This window comes from Protomyctophum parallelum, assembly GCF_964188405.1.
Source record: "Protomyctophum parallelum genome assembly, chromosome: 11".
Classification (NCBI taxonomy): Eukaryota; Metazoa; Chordata; class Actinopteri; order Myctophiformes; family Myctophidae; genus Protomyctophum; species Protomyctophum parallelum.
Window position 1 is genome coordinate 1,520,804 of NC_139707.1, and position 20,022 is coordinate 1,540,825.

Here is a 20,022-nt window from a genome sequence, read left to right on the forward strand (position 1 = left end):
CGAGTTATAACTTAACTTTTGACACTTTCAGTCAAGTCGATGCATTTTTTTAATCATTAGAAACACATTGGAATGTTCCAATTCATGATTAAATCTATCTAGAACACACCATTATGGTGTACATCTTCATCGCTGTATGCACCTAAACCAGGGGTTTTCAACTGGTTTTGACCCAGGGACCACCATTCTGACTAGCAGCAGCCTGGGGACCACCACTGTTGTGTCGGGTGGGTTCATCGTAGATCTACGATGGACCCACCCGACACAATAGTGGTGGGGCATTCATGCACCATGGGTTAAGATTGTTTTTGTTTTCTTCTTACTTGTTACTCACTAATCACACTATCACAGGCTACATTCATGAGCTGGACAAAAAAAACTAAGTATTTTATTATCAAAAGTTTAACAAAAGTGTTTTTTACTTGTACTAAGCAGGACTCCCTTAGTACCCCCCCCCACACACACACACACACACACACACACACACACACACACACACACACACACACACACACACACACACACACACACACACACACACACAGAAACAGAATATATATTTTTATCTTATTCTATTAATCTAATAATCTTCTCTTTATTTTAACCAACCTACAACCTGCACCGGTTTATACATTACCTTTCTAACATACAGAGGGAACTGTTCATTGTGTACCGTCACTTTAAAAGCGTAATGTATACATCATCGTACGACGGTGTCACGCACCAAAAATAGCCAATCTACCAGCTCACATTGCACCTGGTTGCATCGCGTTGTGAGCTTGTAGCTCTGCCTTTTCGGCAACGATAGACTGAGAAGTTGCACATTGAATAGGCCTACGTCACGTATTATGTGAGACTATTCAATCGATCCGCGGCAGATATTATAACTCTATGGCAGGGAGATTTGACTTTCCCAAACGTATTATTATGAATTGGATGAATAATTATGGCAACGCAACGTCTTACCGTGCTTGCCTTGGGCAGCAAGCACGGTAAGCATGCATGCGTTGGGTGGAAGAGAAGGATGGTTGTTCCACTGCAGCAGCTGATGGCTCCGTCAGCTTTTTTTAGTTTATTTGACACGTTGAGCACTTGACTTTTTGAATTGTAATGTTAGATTCGACTTAAGTTATTTTTATTATTCACAAACAAGTAAAAATAGTGCAAATAAGTTTTATATATATATTAGAAAGGTAAAAAAAAAGTAAAGAAAAAAAGGCAAAAATACAACTTTTCTGAACGCCTGTCTGCGGACCACCAGCAGTACCTCCGCGGACCACCAGGGGGCCGCGGACCACCGGTTGAAAACCCCTGACCTAAACCATCCACACCATGTGAGCTCCCCACGACGGAGCCCGCGTCTTCCTCACCAGCCATTTGCAGCATCCTGTTGCATACGCTAAAAGATCTGAGCATTGGAGAAGAACACGTCATCAGTGCATCAGAGTAGTCAGAAACGGGTCTCATGGTCACAGCTTACGTATTTCCTGTAGGCGGACTCGACATAGCTGCAGGGTTTAAACCCTCACCAGGCGCACCTCTTCTACTACAGTGAACGGTAGAGTGACTGATGTTAGTCTGCCTCAAGTCAAAGGTTAATCTTTAAACTGCTTTTTACTAACGCTAACATTACAAAGATGCCCAGAACATCGAGATGAACCTGTTTAGTTTATGGCTGCTCCAACAGCAATGTTAAAAAACAAAACAAAAAAGAAACGGAATGTCAAAATATCCACCGCAGGGTCTGAGACCAGAGCCATTGAGTAATGGTTGAGACGAAGCAGTGAAAGGTCATACTAAGCATTTAAAGTAGCATTTAAATGACTCAATGGCTCTGGTCTCAGACCCCGCGGTGGATATTTTAACATTCCGTTCGTTTGTTTTTTGGAATGTTGTCACTACTGCTGGAGCAGCCATAAACTAAACGGCTTCATCTGGATGTAAGCTGAGACCATGAGACCCGTTTCTGAATTCGTCTCTAGGGTGAGCAGGAAAGGTGACCTTGGGGAGTGCCTGTGATGTACAACCCTGCAGTCTCACATACTGCAGTCTGCCCCAGAGATTCTTACATCTTAGATCCATGCCACCAAAACATGCCCCCCCCCCCCCCCCCCCATCAACACAAGCTTATGCAAGCAGCTGTGACCGGATAGTTTTGAAGACATTGAAGGAGTTAAAAAAAAGCATGTATTGCCCAGGGTGTCAAAGTGTGTGAATGCATTGTTTAGCATGTAGAATAGATGACATCATCAAACCCAATGTCCACCTGGTATGCAGACTGAAGGGGGCCAATGTAGTGACGATTTTATACATGTGGTGGGGAGCTCAGAGTGGAAAGTAGGCTTTCTAATAACACAAGCCGCCTTTGTATTGGTGAGTATAGGTAAAACATATTTATATTTCCTTTGTATTGGTGAGTATAGGTAAAACTTATTTATATTTCCGCAACAGAGGAGAGGCTGGTCTGCATTGCATACGAGCGCAGAAAGACAACAGTCCCATAGCTCTAATGAAGGCATTAGACAAGATCTATACTAGTACTGTACTGTACTGTACTGTACTGTACTGTACTGTACTGTACTGTACTGTACTGTACTGTACTGTACTGTACTGTACTGTACTGTACTGTACTGTTACGCGGCTACGCCAACACCTATGTATGGGCGTACATGTTCTATCCAATCAACCCGACATCGGACATAAAAATGTCAGCAGCAACGCACACGCCGAGTTTGAAGTTGGTCGGTTGAACGACTTTCGAGATACGTCTACTAGATGGACGTGTATATGCACGTACAGAGATGTTGTGCATTCATTATTTAATACTCCTATCTGTATCAATAGGAATGTGTATATTAGAGTGTTCTAGATAGATGTAATCATACATCAGAGCATTTCAATGTGTTTAAAATAGACACCACGTTTGTCAAGAAATTCAAAAGTTCACTGGTTTTCACATTTCGCAACAGGGTTCCGGACACACCCAATCATAATGATAAACATTCCAACGCGTTTGTAATGGTCCAAAAACATGACAGACACAAAGTCTGCATGTGTAGGTATTAGAGCTGGGACTCGATTAAAAAAATGAATCTAATTAATCAGAGGCTTTGCGATTAATTAATCTAGATTAATCGCATTTTAATCGCATATCAATATTCAACCCGAGAACAGCGAGAAACCTTTTCTTTAAATGATTTTTGGTATCCCAGTGAATCAACGAATAGTGACTACAGGATACCACTCATTTTCAACATTTTACTGTCATTAATATACCTGTTGTGGAAATAATAATTAAAAGTCACCCCATTCTGTGTTGCCTAGAACTGGAGGTCTGAAGAAAAAATAGTAACAGTAACAAGTACATCTCAGTGACACAAAGCACAAAGCTTACTTCATATTGTTACTGTTTTTTGTCAGACCTCCAGTTCTAGGCAACACAAAATGGGGTGACTTTTTATTATTTCCAGTACTATAGAAAAGCGCCCAGTGAGAAACGTTCCGCGGTGAAAAAAAAGGTGCGATTAATTTATCTGTAGTTAATCGCGATTAATTTTTCTGTAGTTTATTAATCTAAATTAATCGCAATTAGTCCCGGCCCTAGTAGGTATGTGTCAGTTATTTCTTATATATTTAGGTCATTTGTCACATCTGCCCTGCGTAACTTCAAATCCTAAGCCAAACAGATTTAACATTTGTATTCATAATGTCCTGTGTTCAGTGACAAAAACAATAGCAATAATTTGTATGACAATTAATCATCAGCTTAAATGTTGTAATTGTGATCCCTGCCATCCGGTTTGCCTGCTCGTCTGGTTTTACAGCCAAAACAGTTTTAGTTAGCAGCCATTGAGGTCACACACACACACACACACACACACACACACACACACACACACACACACACACACACACACACACACACACACACACACACACACACACACACACACACACACACACACACACACACACACACACACACACACACACACACACACACACACATTTAGGGGTGTGTGGTAACACTTTGATAGATTTGTAGCCTTTGTGGGCGGATGTGCACTGCTTGTCTTTTCTACCTTTCATTACACAGTAGGTTGTGACAATGTTTATGTATGAAATATAAGCTTTTGGCTAAATGTACTATGTGTATGCTTCATGTGCTGTGTGCCAATCACTTAAGTTGAAGCATTTTCTTCAACACATTTGCTACATTTCATGATCTAGATTCACATATGAGTAAACTAAGGCACCAGTACTTGTTTCAGATGTTAGGTATATGTATTTATGACATTTGAGAAAGATTTTGTGTTGCCAAAATCAATATAACACATTTTACAAGCAAAAACACCAGCACAAGATTTTCGTTTTTTGGTTATATACTTTTATATACATTTCTGGCCTGTGACAAAATACTGCAGGATATTAAGAGTAGAGCTTTTAACCCAAAGTCCAGAAGGGTATTATCTATGAAAAAATGCATTGAATGTGTAGTGCCCATGACGAAAAGGGACCTCACAATATGGTCTAATTAGCATAGACACACAAGTGGGTATGGGTAAGGGAGGGAGCAGTGCTCCACCTTGTGGTACCAACTGGCATTGGCGCACGCCGTGTGAAAACTGTGCTGAAAACTGAAACTGTGCTCACAGTAAGACGCACAGAGAGACAGATGTCATTGAATTGAGCATTATCTATACACAACAAAGTGTGAATATATCTAGCTATAAAGCAAGTCTTCTCACTCTGTGCTATCTAGGTCTAGCATAGTAAGACAAGACACAACAGATACAACTGGCCTCTGTGAAATCTGAATCCCCCCACCCCCCCCCCTTTCCCCTCACTGTATATGTATCTTTTCCCTTTTTGCTTCCTATATGATGAATTCCTGTTCTGTTCTTTAGCTACATAGAAGTGTCTATTTGTATGTCTCTAAATGTTTTGATGAATTGAACAATGTGGACCCTGTTGTAAACAAGTGTAATGCTTAATTGGGTCGTCCACTCACAGTTAACAGTCTTTGTATTGAGTTTGTGCTTGAAATGTACTGTCATTCTACAAACTGTTAATAAATATTTCAATCAATCAATCAAACAATGGTTCTTCTGAAGGGCTTAGTATAAGACAAGACACACCAGATACAACCGTTCTCAATGTGTGAAGGGCCTGGCCTGATTATCAGACTGTAGCTTTCTTGAAGCAAGAGATGCAGTCCACTCAGAGAGCGGGCGGGGTCTTTGGGTCCACTCAGAGAGCGGGCGGGGTCTTTGGGCTGGATCCAGGCTATGAAGGGCCGTCATTTGGCTTCAGGCTTGTTGTCATCAACATTCTGTGTAGACGTGTCATGATCAGTTGTTTGTGTGAACCAGGTAACCAACCAGTTTGACAACCTCTTCTCTTTCCTTCTCTGTCTCTGTCTGTCTCTGTCTCTCTCTGTCTCTGTCTGTCTCTGTCTCTCTCTGTCTCTCAATTTTCAATAGGCTTTATTGGCATGACATTTTACAAGTGTTGCCAAAGCACAATCACAGATATGACAAACGACAACATAATATAATATCACTGAAATGAAAAAAATAATACTTGTGACAGGAATTGACATATTTTGCAGCCAAAACTGCACATTCTTTCTGTTCCCCCAGAAGGAGTGGTAATTTCTCCCTTTCTGTCATACTTCGGAATTCTGGGAAATTTGTTTTAAATGTTGGGGAAAACTCTCTATAGCTCCGTCATTACAGTATGTAGTTTTTACATTGTGTTAAGAAGTGTAACTCTGTCTCTATAGCTCCGTCATCACAGTGTGTAGTTTTTACATTGTGTTAAGAAGTGTAACTCTGTCTCTATAGCTCCGTCATCACAGTGTGTAGTTTTTACATTGTGTTAAGAAGTGTAACTCTGTCTCTATAGCTCCGTCATCACAGTGACAGCACAGCCTCTCCTCTCTGGGCAGCCAGGTCTGTCCTGTCTGTCTGTCTGTCTGTCTGTCTGTCTGTCGTTCTGTCTGTCTGTCTGTCTGTCTGTCTGCCAAATATGTTTCTAGTTTGTGTTGTGATTGTGTGAGTTCGTTCCAATATGTGATGTATTTATCCTTTTCTTTAGTTATAATCTAATAGTCTCTCTCTCTGTCTCTCTCTTTCTTTCTCTCTGTCTCTGTCTGTCTCTGTCTCTCTCTCTCTCTGTCTCTCAAAAGTCAAAGTCTACAGTACAGAACCAGAACCAAGGGTGGTCTACAGTACAGAACCGGGCGGACAGGATCCATGACAGGTAAAGATTCAAACAAACATTTGATGACTTGTAGGTCTACATTCAATATACATTAAGAAAACAAATAAAAACTACACTAAAATGTCAGGAAGGGACTAGTGGACAAGAGATCTACTATTAGTCATTTTACACTTGGATTCATGCTGAAAATAGCAGATCTACAATTGATCTATATTGTTTATAGCGTATGAGAGTTTATGAGTTTTGTCCCCTGTGGTGAGAAAATGAAACCATTAATTGGTCATTGGTTAGACCAGTCATACAACCAATCTCAAACCCTCCCCCTAACCCTAACCTCCCACGGGGCAGCACACCTAAACCTAATCTTAACCCTCTCCCAACCCTTAACACACCCCTCACCAACCTTAATCCGGTCGTTTTAACGCACCCCTCACCAACCTTAATCCGGTCGTTTTAACGCACCCCTCACCAACCTTAATCCGGTCGTTTTAACGCACCCCTCACCAACCTTAATCTGGTCGTTTTAACTCACCCCTCACCAACCTTTATCTGGTCGTCTTAACACACCCCTCACCAACCTTAATCCGGTCGTTTTAACACACCCCTCACCAACCTTAATCCGGTCGTTTTAACGCACCCCTCACCAACCTTAATCCGGTCGTTTTAACACACCCCTCACCAACCTTAATCCGGTCGTTTTAACGGACCCCTCACCAACCTTAATCCGGTCGTTTTAACGCACCCCTCACCAACCTTAATCCGGTCGTTTTAACGCACCCCTCACCAACCTCAATCCGGTCGTTTTAACGCACCCCTCACCAACCTTAATCCGGTCGTCTTAACACACCCCTCACCAACCTTAATCCGGTCGTCTTAACACACCCCTCACCAACCTTAATCCGGTCGTTTTAACGCACCCCTCACCAACCTTAATCCGGTCGTTTTAACACACCCCTCACCAACCTTAATCCGGTCGTTTTAACGGACCCCTCACCAACCTTAATCCGGTCGTTTTAACGCACCCCTCACCAACCTTAATCCGGTCGTTTTAACGCACCCCTCACCAACCTCAATCCGGTCGTTTTAACGCACCCCTCACCAACCTTAATCCGGTCGTTTTAACACACCCCTCACCAACCTTAATCCGGTCGTCTTAACACACCCCTCACCAACCTTAATCCGGTCGTCTTAACACACCCCTCACCAACCTTAATCCGGTCGTCTTAACACACCCCTCACCAACCTTAATCCGGTCGTCTTAACACACCCCTCACCAACCTTAATCCGGTCGTGTTTTTTTTTATATATATCTTTATCCCACGATTTTGTAACCCATTTTTCACCCGTGTCAATTATCTAATGTGATCTTGGGCTCTACACACCCTCCGCCAACCTAGTCCCCATATATGGGGGACATGGGGAGAGCAACCTAGTCCCCATATATGGGGGACATGGGGAGAGCAACCTAGTCCCCATATATGGGGGACATGGGGAGAGCAACCTAGTCCCCATATATGGGGGACATGGGGAGAGCAACCTAGTCCCCATATATGGGGGACAAGGGGAGACCAACCTAGTCCCCATATATGGGGGACAAGGGGAGACCAACCTAGTCCCCATATATGGGGGACAAGGGGAGAGCAACCTAGTCCCCATATATGGGGGACAAGGGGAGACCAACCTAGTCCCCATATATGGGGGACATGGGGAGACCAACCTAGTCCCCATATATGGGGGACAAGGGGAGAGCAACGGACTTGAACTCATGCTTCCTTCATGCCCGAGTGTCCAAGTTGCTCCTTTACACCTGACAGGGGGGCGTTTCCCTGGTTGGACGTAGCGCGTGGAAGGAACACGTTATTCCAACCAGTTCCTTTCCCCTCCATCAGGCTGGCCAGGGGTCGGCAGTTTAGAGACCAGGATTACTGCATGTTTTTTGTTTTAACATCAAAACATTTAGAGACGTACGGATATACACAACTATATAGTCAAAAATAAATCATAGGAGGTAAAAAGGGAAAATAAATATATACAGTGAGCAGTAGGCTAGGCCTACTGATAAATGTCATAGTTTATTATTGGTAGGCAGACAAAAATTATAAAAAATACTAATTCATTGGATTTATAACCAGATTATAAGAAAAATAAATCTACCTGGCATACTGGAAAGAGACCACCAAAAACCAAAGCAAAATGGAATGCTGTGACACTTGCTTTGGCAATGTAAACGTTTGTTTTCTCATGCCAATAAAGCTCCTTTGAATTGAATTGACTCAAGTGCGCACCCAAGTGGTCAGACGTTTCATATAAATAAATAACAGAGTCACAACACTCTGCCACCATGTGCAATGCAATGACATCATCCAGTAAAGGGGTCCCCAAATGATTTAAAAACCTAAGAAAATAAATAATGTTTTTGTTTGTTTTCTTTTGCAACTGAATGGCTGGAAAATGGAAATGAAGAGTTTACATAGTACACACGGTACATGCATAAACTTTCCTTAATGATTATATCTGTTTTCAGTATTCATTTATGATATATTTTCTCTATTATTAAGGTTATTTATGCAGTCCCTCCACTGGCTCCCGGTCGCTGCCCGCACAGAATACAAAACTCTGATGCTGGCATTCAAAGCAACCAAAGGTATGGCTCCCCCATATCTTACAAGTATGATCGAACCCTACAAACCCTCCCGCGCACTCAGATCAGCCAACGCAGGGAAGCTGGAAGTACCCTCACTAAAAACGCCGGGACAACGCTCCACACGTCCCAAACTCTTCTCCCTTCTGGCTCCAAAACTGTGGAATGCACTTCCCATTGCAGTCAGAACTGCAGCATCACTCCCAATCTTCCGCCGTAGTCTGAAAACCCACCTTTTCAGACTCCATCATGGCCCATAGCACTTACCCCACCCCCTTAGATAGCATTTCTGTAGACTTAGATAGCATTTGATACAGACTTATAGCATGTTATGTAGACAGCACTATAATTGCATTGTATGTGGTCATAGCACGCCATAGTACATATGTATAGCATAGTAGTATAGATGTATAGTTTATATGTATAGCTTCATTATATAGATATTCCACTGTTACTTTCTTAGCTTACGCATGTTTCTTGATAAATGTTTTTATGTGATGTATCCCCATGCTTTTTTGTTCTTGCTTAATGTAAGTCGCTCTGGATTAAGAGCGTCTGCTAAATGCCTAAATTGTAAAATTGTAAATTGTGGGGAGGGGGCGGGGCAGGGGTCGCAAGTTATGGCCATGTATTTCCGGGGGTCCCCAGTGGGGGTCCCCAGAGCCAGAGGGGGTCCCCAGTGGGGGTCCCCAGAGCCAGAGGGGGTCCCCAGTGGGGGTCCCCAGAGCCAGAGGGGGTCCCCAGAGCCAGAGGGGGTCCCCAGAGCCAGGGGGGGTCCCCTCCCCAGCCAAAAACGTTGAGAACCCCTGCAGTAAGGATATGCTATTGCACTACTGGTCTGTTGTGACACTATATTACTGGAATTACAAATTCTAAAGTCTAGGATACCTCAACTATAATTAAAAGTTAAAGATGGCGCCGTATTCACTATGGTGAGCTAAGTTGTGTGATGTTAACTGTCACCGACCAACCTGACAATGCTCCAAATGTCTGTGCGGCTATTTTAGATATTTTTGAAAAGTCGTGAAAATGTGACGCAAATTTGGAATATTTCTTTTTCTGTTTTTAACTCAAATCTTTGCTTCTGGGGGGAGGGGGGGGGGGTCCCTGGAACTACATATTTTCAGATGGGGGTCGGTGGCCAAATGCATATAGTTTCTGGGGTCCTTGACATTAAATATTGAGAACCACTGATACAGAAACATGAGGTTTAAAAAAAAATTTTTTTTAATTTCGACGTCAGGCCTAAATGGGTTAAGTGCCTTCCAGACTTTGTGCCCCCAACAACCTGGCCTAGCAGAGACCTTTCTAGTTTAATGTGTTTTAAATTCAGAGTGCTATAATGTAAGAGATGTGTGACCAGTGGCTGTAGATTCAACATGGATTATAATGATTCACTAAATATTGTTCATCCTCTCTTTTCTACCAGGAGTCATCAGGAGATAAGCCGCCATCATTTTCAACAGCACTGCATGGAGCCAGAAGAGAATGTCCCATTCATTTTGCTTCATAGATGGATAGATGGATAGAACATTTAAAAACATCCTTATATTAAGAGTTTGAAGGCTGGAATCAAGCCAACCAGCGACCTGATGAATTAACTCATAACACATTTTGATTCCATTCCCATTCAAGAATCGGAAACCCCCCAAAAAAATACGTTTTTTAATTGACCTATAGCTAAGACCCGGGCTCTCCCACTTACACACTCCCACTTGGACACTGTCCAGCCAGGGTCATTCATTCACATGTAAATATCATGGATTTTACACATTAAATATACTGGTTCATTTTTGGAACCAGACCTTCAAAATCTCTTCCAAATACAACAACAAGGCCTGCCATACTGTGTGCACTGGAAAAATATGTGCGTGGCATTTATGTTTTAAAACGATGTTTTATCATATAGGAAAACTATTGGTGGAGAGGTTTGTCTAACCCATGTTATGCTTAGCTGTGATTGGACCATAGCAGTTTGGGGAGGGGCTTTGGGATAGGTGACGTCGAGTTCTCTTTCTAAATACTGGATTGTTACGACATTTTACTGTAGCTGATAATACAATATCTCTATGGAGAAAATGAGTGGGAGTTCTGCTTCTGGCGCGTCATCGTTGGTCTCTAGTGACGGAGACGACCCGACCGATGAAAGGTTTGAATTGACTCATTTCTCCTGCGTGTTTACAGATGCGTGCGCGTCGTTACCGATGTAGCGCGACGCTGCTTTCAACCACCTTATGGCAGACGCACCGCTCTGTTCCTTATGGCAGACGCACCGCTCTGTTCCTTATGGCAGACGCACCGCTCTGTTCCTTATCGCAGACGCACCGCTCTGTTCCTTATGGCAGACACACCGCTCTGTTCCTTATGGCAGACGCACCGCTCTGTTCCTTATGGCAGACACACCGCTCTGTTCCTTATGGCAGACGCACCGCTCTGTTCCTTATGGCAGACGCACCGCTCTGTTCCTTATGGCAGACGCACCGCTCTGTTCCTTATGGCAGACACACCGCTCTGTTCCTTATCGCAGACGCACCGCTCTGTTCCTTATGGCAGACGCACCGCTCTGTTCCTTATGGCAGACGCACCGCTCTGTTCCTTATGGCAGACACACCGCTCTGTTCCTTATGGCAGACGCACCGCTCTGTTCCTTATGGCAGACGCACCGCTCTGTTCCTTATGGCAGACGCACCTCTCTGTTCCTTATGGCAGACGCACCGCTCTGTTCCTTATGGCAGACGCACTGCTCTGTTCCTTATGGCAGACACACCGCTCTGTTCCTTATCGCAGACGCACCGCTCTGTTCCTTATGGCAGACGCACTGCTCTGTTCCTTATGGCAGACACACCGCTCTGTTCCTTATGGCAGACGCACCGCTCTGTTCCTTATGGCAGACACACCGCTCTGCTCCTTATGGCAGACACACCGCTCTGTTCCTTATGGCAGACGCACCGCTCTGCTCCTGCAAAATACACTGAAGCACAATTAATCTATCTCTGTTCCTGCAAAATACACTGAAGCATCATTAATCTACTCCATCGTGCAGCGGTGTTGCTCGTCAAAATGATGAAAAAGTTGTCAGGAGGACAGACGAGTGATGGATGTAAATAGATTTACAAGCTTACACTGACTCCGACTCTTAAAAAAAAGTTTGCTCATAAAACAACGTTACATAATTATGATTTTAACCGTTTTAAATTGTAATGTTGTTGTGCATATCCAAATAATAATAATGGATTATTTTTTTATTTAGCTGGCAATATTAAAACTTAAAGGACAACTATTGTTTTTTTTTTCAATCAAGGTTGATGTTTTATTAGAGAAAGTAAAAGATGAGTGTTAATTTTTTTTCTTTTTCTTTGCTGCATGGGGCTAAATATGTATTTTCTTTTACAAAATTGTATAGCAATTTATTTTTTTATTATTTATATTTATATTTATTTATATGTATTATTGATATAATAAATTGCATCTGGCCACAAAAGATCACAGGATCTACTGAAGGGGAAGCTCAATGTGTGTATAGGCTCAATATGTCAGTTTGACACATTCACTAGATCCTGTAATCTTCTGTGGCCATATGTAATTTCTTGGGGTCTAGTAGGACTATAGTAAATAATAAAAAAAGAGATCGCTATATATTATTTTAAAGAAATACATATTTAGCCCCATGCTTGAATGCCCCCGCCCCCCTGTCAAAAACAGCTAAATTCCTAAAACAAAAAGCTGCAAATTAAAAATATATATACACTCATCTTTTACTTTCTCTTATTTATAAATAAGATAAAAAAAAAATCTTGTTGATCCTCTCTTTGTAACAGGGTTGATCATCACAGAGCAGTCTCTCCTGTACCCAGCTGTGTCTCCATGAAGAGTGACTCGTCCATGCATGGACTTATTGACTTCAAAGATGGACACCACTCTACTGATCAAAGGTTGAAACATGAACTCCATCTGGTGTCTGAATTGTGTACTCCAAGTCAAATCAAATCAAACTTTATTTCTAAAGAATCTATCTGAGCAGATCTAATGGGGAGGGGCAGACATGGAGTAATGTGTTCACGTTTTATAGTGCCGGTGAGAAGGCGGGCAGCTGTGTTCTGCACTAGCTGTAAACGCCTGAGTGACGCCTGGTCGATGCCAATATACAAAGAGTTGCAATACTCTATTCTTGATGAAATCAAAGCATGGATAACCATCTCCAGCTGTTTTTAGGGGAGGTAGGATTTGACCGTGGCGATGATTGGAAGAAGAGAGTTTTAACGACGGAGCTGATTTGTTTATTAAGTTTGAAATCTTTATAAAAAATAAAACCAAGAGGGGGGAGAGTGGTACAGCCGGTAGTGTTGTCGCCTCACAGCTAGAAGGTCCTGGGTTTGATTCCAGCTTTGGGCGCTGGGGGCGTGTTCTCTCCTCTGCGTCATCAGAGCCCATCCCCGAGGCGGGGTTGGCGAAAGGGCCTTTCTGTGTGGAGTTTGTATGTTCTCTCCGTTTCCCCTAAGGTAGGTACCCTCACATGTTCTCCCCGTGTCCCCTAGGGTAGGTACCCTCACATGTTCTCCCCGTGTCCCCTAGGGTAGGTACCCTCACATGTTCTCCCTGTGTCCCTATAGGATAGGTACCCTCACATGTTCTCCCCGTGTCCCGTAGGGTAGGTACCCTCACAAAAAACATGCAGTAATCCTGGTCTCTAAACTACCTCCCCCTGGCCAGCCAGGGGGGCCTGATGGAGAGGAAAGGAACTTGTCCGAATAACGTGTTCTTTCCACGCTCTATGTCCGACCGGGGAAACTCTCCCCTGTCAAGTGAAAAGAAGTAGCTTGGACTCCTCATGCATAGAAGGAAGCATGAGGTCAGTCCGTTGCTCTCCCAGGTTGGCAGAGGAAGTGTAGTGCCCAGGATTACATTAGATAAATGACACCGGGTGAAAATCGTGGGATACATTAAAAAAAAAAAAGTATAAATAAAACCAAGATTTCTAGGAAATGGGTGGATGTTAGAACTTAACACACCCAGGGAGCTAAAGGATATTATGGTCGGATGGTGGTAAAAAAACATATGATTTCAGTTTTGTTTTCATTTAGGGTGAGAAAGTTGACATTTTAAATAACTTGTATAACTGAAATAGCTGTGGTCAATGTTTACAGCTGAATGTTTTAGGTTTAACTTCATAAGCTTTTTGTTTGTTTTCAACTAAGAATAATCACGTTTGAGTAGAACTTCCTAGACTATGAAATTGCCAAGCCTGATATGATTGTCTATAAATCCTGTTGATCCTCTCTTTGTAACAGGGTTGATCATCACAGAGCAGTCTCTCCTGTACCCAGCTGTGTCTCCATGAAGAGTGACTCGTCCATGCATGGACTTATTGACTTCAAAGATGGACACCACTCTACTGATCAAAGGTTGAAACATGAACTCCATCTGGTGTCTGAATTGTGTACTCCAAGTCAAATCAAATCAAACTTTATTTCTAAAGCATCTATCTGAGCAGATCTAATGGGGAGGGGCAGACATGGAGTAATGTGTTCACGTTTTATAGTGCCGGTGAGAAGGCGGGCAGCTGTGTTCTGCACTAGCTGTAAACGGCTGAGTGATGCCTGGTCGATGCCAATATACAAAGAGTTGCAATACTCTATTCTTGGTGAAATCAAAGCATGGATAACCATCTCCAGCTGTTTTTAGGGGGAGGTAGGATTTGACCGTGGCGATGATTGGAAGAAGAGAGTTTTAACGACGGAGCTGATTTGTTTATTAAGTTTAAAATGTATCAAAAATAAAACCAAGAGGGGGGACAGTGGCACAGTCAGTAGTGTTGTTGCCTCACAGCTAGAAGGTCCTGGGTTCGATTCCCGCTTTGGGCGCTGGGGGCGTGTTCTCTCCTCTGCGTCATCAGAGCCCATACCCGAGGCGGGGTTGGCGAAAGGGCCTTTCTGTGTGGAGTTTGTATGTTCTCTCCGTTTCCCCTAGTGTAGGTACCCTCACATGTTCTCCCCGTGTCCCCTAGGGTAGGTACCCTCACATGTTCTCCCCGTGTCCCCTAGGGTAGGTACCCTCACATGTTCTCCCCGTGTCCCCTAGGGTAGGTAGGTACCCTCACAAAAAACATGCAGTAATCCTGGTCTCTAAACTACCTCCCCCTGGCCAGCCAGGGGGGCCTGATGGAGAGGAAAGGAACTTGTCGGAATAACGTGTTCTTTCCACGCTCTATGTCCGACCGGGGAAACTCTCCCCTGTCAGGTGAAAAGAAGTAGCTTGGACTCCTCATGCATAGAAGGAAGCATGAGGTCAGTCCGTTGCTCTTCCAGGTTGGCAGAAGAAGTGTAGTGCCCAGGATTACATTAGATAATTGACACCGGGTGAAAATCGTGGGATAACATTTTAGAAAAAAGTAAAAAAAATAAAACCAAGATTTCTAGGAAATGGGTGGATGTTAGAACTTAACACACCCAGGGAGCTAAAGGATATTATGGTCGGATGGTGGTAAAAAAACATTATTTCAGGGTTTTTTTCATTGAGGGTGAGAAAGTTGACATTTTAAATAACTTATATAACTGAAATAGCTGTGGTCAATGTTTACAGCTGAATGTTTTAGGTTTAACTTTATAAGCTTTTTTTTTCAACTAAGAATAATCACGTTTGAGTAGAACTTCCTAGACTATGAAATTGCCAAGCCTGATATGATTGTCTATAAATCCTGTTGATCCTCTCTTTGTAACAGGGTTGATCATCACAGAGCAGTCTCTCCTGTACCCAGCTGTGTCTCCATGAAGAGTGACTCGTCCATGCATGGACTTATTGACTTCAAAGATGGACACCACTCTACTGATCAAAGGTTTGAATTTGAATTGACCAGACGGGTGATTGAAACATGAACTCCTTCACAACCAACAGCCTGTCAGGTGAAAAGAAGCAGCTTAGACTCCTCATGCATAGAAGGAAGCATGAGGTCAGTCCGTTGCTCTCCCAGGTTAGCAGAGGAAGTGTAGTGTCCAGGATTACATTAGATAATTGACACCGGGTGAAAAAATGCGTTGCAAAATCGTGGGATAAAAATTTAGAAAAAAGTAAAAATAAAACCAAGATTTCTAGGAAAGGGGTGGATGTTAGAACTTAACACACCCAGGGAGCTAAAGGATATTATGGTCGGATGGTGGTAAAAAAACATATGATTTCAGTTTTGTTTTCATTTAGGGTGAGAAAGTTGACATTTTAAATAACTTGTATAACTGAAATAGCTGTGGTCAATGTTTACAGCTGAATGTTTTAGGTTTAACTTCATAAGCTTTTTGTTTGTTTTCAACTAAGACTAATCACGTTTGAGTAGAACTTCCTAGACTATGAAATTGCCAAGCCTGATATGATTGTCTATAAATCCTGTTGATCCTCTCTTTGTAACAGGGTTGATCATCACAGAGCAGTCTCTCCTGTACCCAGCTGTGTCTCCATGAAGAGTGACTCGTCCATGCATGGACTTATTGACTTCAAAGATGGACACCACTCTACTGATCAAAGGTTTGAATTTGAATTGACCAGACGGGTGATTGAAACATGAACTCCTTCACAACCAACAGCCTGTCAGGTGAAAAGAAGCAGCTTAGACTCCTCATGCATAGAAGGAAGCATGAGGTCAGTCCGTTGCTCTCCCAGGTTAGCAGAGGAAGTGTAGTGTCCAGGATTACATTAGATAATTGACACCGGGTGAAAAAATGCGTTGCAAAATCGTGGGATAAAAATTTAGAAAAAAGTAAAAATAAAACCAAGATTTCTAGGAAAGGGGTGGATGTTAGAACTTAACACACCCAGGGAGCTAAAGGATATTATGGTCGGATGGTGGTAAAAAAACATATGATTTCAGTTTTGTTTTCATTTAGGGTGAGAAAGTTGACATTTTAAATAACTTGTATAACTGAAATAGCTGTGGTCAATGTTTACAGCTGAATGTTTTAGGTTTAACTTCATAAGCTTTTTGTTTGTTTTCAACTAAGACTAATCACGTTTGAGTAGAACTTCCTAGACTATGAAATTGCCAAGCCTGATATGATTGTCTATAAATCCTGTTGATCCTCTCTTTGTAACAGGGTTGATCATCACAGAGCAGTCTCTACTGTACCCAGCTGTGTCTCCATGAAGAGTGACTCGTCCATGCATGGACTTATTGACTTCAAAGATGGACACCACTCTACTGATCAAAGGTTGGAACATGAACTCCATCTGGTGTCTGAATTGTGTACTCCAAGTCAAATCAAATCAAACTTTATTTCTAAAGCATCTATCTGAGCAGATCTAATGGGGAGGGGCAGACATGCAGTAATGTGTTCACGTTTTATAGTGCCGGTGAGAAGGCGGGCAGCTGTGTTCTGCACTAGCTGTAAACGCCTGAGTGACGCCTGGTCGATGCCAATATACAAAGAGTTGCAATAATCTATTCTTGATGAAATCAAAGCATGGATAACCATCTCCAGCTGTTTTTAGGGGGAGGTAGGATTTGACCGTGGCGATGATTGGAAGAAGAGAGTTTTAACGACGGAGCTGATTTGTTTATTAAGTTTGAAATCTTTATAAAAAATAAAACCAAGAGGGGGGACAGTGGTACAGCCGGTAGTGTTGTCGCCTCACAGCTAGAAGGTCCTGGGTTCGATTCCCGCTTTGGGCGCTGGGGGTGTGTTCTCTCCTCTGCGTCATCAGAGCCCATACCCGAGGCGGGGTTGGCGAAAGGGCCTTTCTGTGTGGAGTTTGTATGTTCTCCCCGTTTCCCCTAGGGTAGGTAGTAGGTACCTTCACATGTTCTCCCCGTGTCCCCTAGGGAAGGTACCCTCACATGTTCTCCCCGTGTCCCCTAGGGTAGGTACCCTCACATGTTCTCCCCGTGTCCCCTAGGGTAGGTACCCTCACATGTTCTCCCCGTGTCCCCTAGGGTAGGTACCCTCACATGTTCTCCCCGTGTCCCCTAGGGTAGGTACCCTCACATGTTCTCCCCGTGTCCCCTAGGGTAGGTACCCTCACAAAAGACATGCAGTAATCCTGGTCTCTAAACTACCTCCCCCTGGCCAGCCAGGGGGGCCTGATGGAGAGGAAAGGAACTTGTCGGAATAACGTGGTCTTTCCACGCTCTGTCCGACCGGGGAAACTCTCCCCTGTCAGGTGAAAAGAAGCAGCTTGGACTCCTCATGCATAGAAGGAAGCATGAGGTCAGTCCGTTGCTCTCCCAGGTTGGCAGAGGAAGTGTAGTGCCCAGGATTACATTAGATAATTGACACCGGGTGAAAATCGTGGGATAAATTTTTTGAAAAAAGTAAAAATAAAACCAAGATTTCTAGGAAATGGGTGGATGTTAGAACTTAACACACCCAGGGAGCTAAAGGATATTATGGTCGGATGGTGGTAAAAAAACATATGATTTCAGTTTTGTTTTCATTTAGGGTGAGAAAGTTGACATTTTAAATAACTTGTATAACTGAAATGGCTGTGGTCAATGTTTACAGCTGAATGTTTTAGGTTTAACTTCATAAGCTTTTTGTTTGTTTTCAACTAAGAATAATCACGTTTGAGCAGAACTTCCTAGACTATGAAATTCCCAAGCCTGATATGATTGTCTATAAATCCTGTTGATCCTCTCTTTGTAACAGGGTTGATCATCACAGAGCAGTCTCTCCTGTACCCAGCTGTGTCTCCATGAAGAGTGACTCGTCCATGCATGGACTTATTGACTTCAAAGATGGACACCACTCTACTGATCAAAGGTTGAAACATGAACTCCATCTGGTGTCTGAATTGTGTACTCCAAGTCAAATCAAATCAAACTTTAATTCTAAAGCATCTATCTGAGCAGATCTAATGGGGAGGGACAGACATGGAGTAATGTGTTCACGTTTCATAGTGCCGGTGAGAAGGCGGACAGCTGTGTTCTGCACTAGCTGTAAACGCCTGAGTGACGCCTGGTCGATGCCAATATACAAAGAGTTGCAATAATCTATAATTGATTAAATCAAAGCATGGATAACCATCTCCAGCTGTTTTTAGGGGGAGGTAGGATTTGACCGTGGCGATGATTGGAAGGAGAGAGTTTTAACGACCGAGCTGATTTGTTTGTTAAATTAAAAATCTTTATCAAAAATAAAACCAAGAGGGGGGACAGTGGTACAGCCGGTAGTGTTGTCGCCTCACAGCTAGAAGGTCCTGGGTTCGATTCCCGCTTTGGGCGCTGGGGGTGTGTTCTCTCCTCTGCGTCATCAGAGCCCATACCCGAGGCGTGGTTGGCGAAAGGGCCTTTCTGTGTGGAGTTTGTATGTTCTCTCCGTGTCCCCTAGGGTAGGTACCCTCACATGTTCTCCCCATGTCCCCTAGGGTAGGTACCCTCACATGTTCTCCCCGTGTCCCCTAGGGTAGGTACCCTCACATGTTCTCCCCGTGTCCCTATAGGGTAGGTACCTTCACATGTTCTCCCCGTGTCCCCTAGGGTAGGTACCTTCACATGTTCCCCCCATGTCCCCTAGGATAGGTACCCTCACATGTTCTCCCCGTGTCCCCTAGGGTAGGTACCCTCACAAAAAACATGCAGTAATCCTGGTCTCTAAACTACCTCCCCCTGGCCAGCCAGGGGGGCCTGATGGAGAGGAAAGGAACTTGTCGGAATAACGTGGTCTTTCCACGCTCTGTCCGACCGGGGAAACTCTCCCCTGTCAGGTGAAAAGAAGCAGCTTGGACTACTCATGCATAGAAGGAAGCATGAGGTCAGTCCGTTGCTCTCCCAGGTTGGCAGAGGAAGTGTAGTGTCCAGGATTACATTAGATAATTGACACTGGGTGAAAATCGTGGGATAAAAATTTAGAAAAAAGTAAAAATAAAACCAAGATTTCTAGGAAAGGGGTGGATGTTAGAACTTAACACACCCAGGGAGCTAAAGGATATTATGGTCGGATGGTGGTAAAAAAACATGATTTCAGTTTTGTTTTAATTGAGGGTGAGAAAGTTGACATTTTAAATAACTTATATAACTGAAATAGCTGTGGTCAATGCTTACAGCTGAATGTTTAGGTTTAACTTTATAAGCTTTTTGTTTGTTTTCAACTAAGAATAATCACGTTTGAGCAGAACTTTCTAGACTATGAAATTGCCAAGCGTGATATGATTGTCTATACATCCTGTTGATCCTCTCT

General features: G+C 43.2%; 2 protein-coding genes across 2 annotated transcripts in view; both read left to right on the plus strand.

Moving 5' to 3' along the window:
• Positions 1-20,022, plus strand: part of LOC310867383 (NLR family CARD domain-containing protein 3-like) — an 86,579-nt gene that overhangs the window by 38,793 nt on the left and 27,764 nt on the right. The window lies entirely within an intron of this gene.
• Positions 10,882-20,014, plus strand: LOC310866363 (uncharacterized protein; the record flags this gene model as incomplete). Its single annotated transcript, XM_083775972.1, has 7 exons — positions 10,882-11,015; positions 12,685-12,798; positions 14,155-14,268; positions 15,585-15,698; positions 16,265-16,378; positions 18,493-18,606; positions 19,939-20,014. Exons 1-7 carry the CDS (start codon positions 10,936-10,938, stop codon positions 20,012-20,014), a joined length of 726 nt encoding a protein of 241 aa, XP_083632098.1. The 5' UTR covers positions 10,882-10,935.